At 50.9% G+C, this 3,455-nt stretch overlaps 1 protein-coding gene across 1 annotated transcript in view; it reads left to right on the top strand.

Moving 5' to 3' along the window:
* Nucleotides 1-3,455, top strand: part of LOC137045570 (uncharacterized) — a 222,882-nt gene that overhangs the window by 71,148 nt on the left and 148,279 nt on the right. The window contains exon 4 of the mRNA XM_067422277.1: nucleotides 1-164. This exon is cut by the window's left edge and continues 121 nt beyond it. Within this exon, the coding sequence (XP_067278378.1) occupies nucleotides 1-164 (164 nt within the window). The remainder of the gene's footprint in view (nucleotides 165-3,455) is intronic.

Below are 3,455 nucleotides of genomic sequence, written 5' to 3' on the forward strand. Positions count from 1 at the left end.
GAGGGAGAGGGTGAGGGAGTGCGAGGGAGTGCGAGTGTGAGGGTGAGTGTGAGGGACTGTGAGGGTGAGTGTGAGGGTGAGGGTGAGTGTGAGGGTCAGGGTGAGCGTAAGGGTGAGGGTGAGTGTGAGGGAGAGTGTGAGGGTGAGGGTGAGGGTGAGGGAGGGTGAGTGTGAGGGGGAGGGTGAGGGAGGGTGAGTGTGAGGGGGTGGGTGAGGGTGAGTGTGAGTGTGAGGGAGAGTGTGAGGTAGTGTGAGGGTGAGGGTGAGTGTGAGGGTGAGGGTGAGGGAGTGTGAGGGAGTGTGAGGCAGTGTGAGGCAGTGTGAGGCAGTGTGAGGCAGTGTGAGGCAGTGTGAGGGTGAGGGAGTGTGAGGGAGTGTGAGGGAGTGTGAGGGAGTGTGAGGGAGTGTGAGGGAGTGTGAGGGAGTGTGAGGGTGAGTGTGAGGGTGAGTGTCAGGGTGAGTGTAAGGGTTAGGGTGAGGGAGTGTGAGAGTGAGTGTGAGGGTCAGGGTGAGTGTGAGTGTGAGGGAGAGTGTGAGGGTGAGGGTGAGGGTGAGGGTGAGGGTGAGTGTGAGGGTGAGGGTGAGGGTGAGGGAGTGTGAGGCAGTGTGAGGGTGAGGGTGAGTGTGAGGCAGTGTGAGGGAGGGAGAGGGTGAGTGTGAGGGTGAGTGTAAGGGTGAGGGAGTGTGAGGGTGAGTGTGAGGGTGAGGGTGAGTGTGAGGGTGAGTGTGAGGGTGAGGTTGTGTGAGGGTGAGTGTGAGGGTGAGTGTGAGTGTGAGTGTGGGGGTGAGGGTAAGGGTGAGGGTGAGGGTGAGGGTGAGTGTGAGGGTGAGGGTGAGGGTGAGGGTGAGGGTGAGTGTGAGGGTGAGTGTGAGGGTGAGTGGGAGGGTGAGGGTGAGGGTGAGTGTGAGTGTAAGGGTGAGGGTGAGGGAGTGTGAGTGTGAGTGTGAGGGTGAGGGTGAGGGTGAGGGTGAGGGTGAGGGAGTGTGAGGGTGAGTGTGAGGGTGAGTGTGAGGGTGAGTGTGAGGGTGAGTGTGAGGGTGAGTGTGAGGGTGAGTGTGAGGGTGAGGGTGAGGGTGAGGGTGAGTGTGAGTGGGAGGGTGAGGGTGAGGGTGAGGGAGTGTGAGTGTGAGGGTGAAGGTAAGGGAGGGTGAGTGTGAGGGTGAGTGGGAGGGTGAGGGTGAGTGTGAGTGTAAGGGTGAGTGTGAGGGTGAGGGAGTGTGAGTGTGAGTGTGAGTGTGAGGGTGAGGGAGTGTGAGGGTGAGTGTGAGTGTGAGTGTGAGGGTGAGGGTGGGGGAGGGTGAGGGTGAGTGTAAGTGTGAGGGTGAGTGTGAGGGTGAGTGTGAGTGGGAGGGTGAGGGTGAGGGTGAGGGAGTGTGAGTGTGAGGGTGAGGGTAAGGGAGTGTGAGGGTGAGTGTGAGTGTGAGGGTGAGGGAGTGTGAGTGTGAGTGTGAGTGTAAGGGTGAGTGTGAGGGTGAGGGAGTGTGAGTGTGAGTGTGAGTGTGAGGGTGAGGGTGAGGGAGTGTGAGTGTGAGTGTGAGTGTGAGTGTGAGTGTGAGTGTGAGTGTGAGTGTGAGTGTGAGTGTGAGGGAGGGTGAGTGTGAGGGTGAGTGTGAGGGTGAGTGTGAGGGTGAGTGTGAGTGTGAGTGGGAGGGTGAGGGTGAGTGTAAGGGTGAGTGGGAGGGTGAGGGTGAGTGTGAGGGTGAGTGGTAGGGTGAGGGTGAGGGTGAGGGAGGGTGAGTGTGAGTGTGAGGGTGAGTGTGAGGGTGAGTGGGGGGGTGAGGGAGGGTGAGTGTGAGGGTGAGTGTGAGGGTGAGGGAGGGTGAGTGTGAGGGTGAGTGGGAGGGTGAGGGTGAGTGTGAGTGTGAGTGAGTGTTTGTGTGTGTGTATGTGTGTTTGTGCGTGTGAGTGAGTGTAAGTGAGTTTGAGTAAGTGTGTGAGTGAGTGAGAGTAAGTGTGTGGTGTGTGTGTGTGTGTGTGTGTGTGTGTGTGTGTGTGTGTGTGTGTGTGAGTGTGAGTGTGAGTGTGAGTGTGAGTTTGAGTGTGTGTGTGTGAGTGTGTGTGTGTGCTTGTTTTTGTGACATATGAGGACACAAATGTGTATAATGCCATGGGTATGACACAGGTATTACAGGAGAGGGTGAAATATGAGGACATTACCCATGGCCCCACTTTACAAAAGGCTTATAAATCACACAGGAGGAGTTTTTATGAGAAAGTAAAAATGCAGAATGTTTCCTGTGATGGGTAGGTTTAGGGGCTGTGTGTGTGTGTGTGAGTGTGTGTGTGAGTGTGAGTGTGAGTGTGAGTGTGAGTGTGTGTGTGTGTGTGTGTGTGTGTGTGTGAGTGAGTGAGTGAGTGAGTGAGTGAGTGAGTGAGTGAGTGAGTGAGTGAGTGAGTGAGTGAGAGTGTTAGGGTGCGTCCGAAATCGCGTACTATGTCCTCAAGGCCATATATTAGCACTTTACCACTTACAATATAGCTACTATAAAGCCCTAGAATTAAGTGTTTTGTAATATAACTTGCTAAACAGCATGACGGTGAATTTACAAACAAATGAAAGGAGACACTGTATCATTTGATTTCTTTATTAACATCATTGTTTAGCAATTATTTCTAGTAGCCGAAGGAATCTTTTCTTTCTCTCACTTCTTGGTTAAAACACGGGTCGGTGTGTTCATCAGCCCCTGCAAAATCAACACAGAGATTAACATGTGATGAGCCATGGTCAGTTTATTAATGCTAACGGTAACGTACATGGACAAGCTGAGGTAATTTAAACTTGTTAACAGCAGTTTGCTGTGTAACCAACAACATTTTGATAATATCAACACTGGTAAAGGAGAAATACATCGTTTTAATTTACTGAAGTTGTGTAATTATCTCATTAAACTGCTAAACAACGAACGTCTTTGTTTTGTGAAAACAGTGCTATCGGTAGCTGATTTACATTAGTCTACTAATGATAAAACTATAATTTTTCTGAATTGGCTGGAAAAGGACACCCTTAATTTACATCATATAAACTTCTAACAAGACAGTCGTTTACTTATATGATGTTAAACAAATACAATTTAACCACAAATAAACAAAAAGTTGTTTCTAAAGTACTTACACTTGAAAACAGCTGCATCTCCGTTTTCCGCCATTTTCAAATATAACGCCAGCTCCTCTCTCCCGTGGCATCATGGGATAGTAAAGTGTCCATCGTATGCGCACTTCATAATCTCGCCGGAAGTAGTATGCCATCCGGGTACTTTTCGCGCACTGTTTTTCGAATTCTATGAATTCGGACATACTACTCTGCTCGCGCACTGTTTTTCGCATTCTATGAATTCGGACATACTACTCTGCTCGCGCACTGTTTTTCGCATTCTATGAATTCGGACATACTACTCTGCTCGCGCACTGTTTTTCGCATTCTATGAATTCGGACATACTTCTCTGCTCGCGCACT

Source organism: Pseudorasbora parva, chromosome 17 (assembly GCF_024679245.1).
Source record: "Pseudorasbora parva isolate DD20220531a chromosome 17, ASM2467924v1, whole genome shotgun sequence".
Taxonomy (NCBI): domain Eukaryota; kingdom Metazoa; phylum Chordata; class Actinopteri; order Cypriniformes; family Gobionidae; genus Pseudorasbora; species Pseudorasbora parva.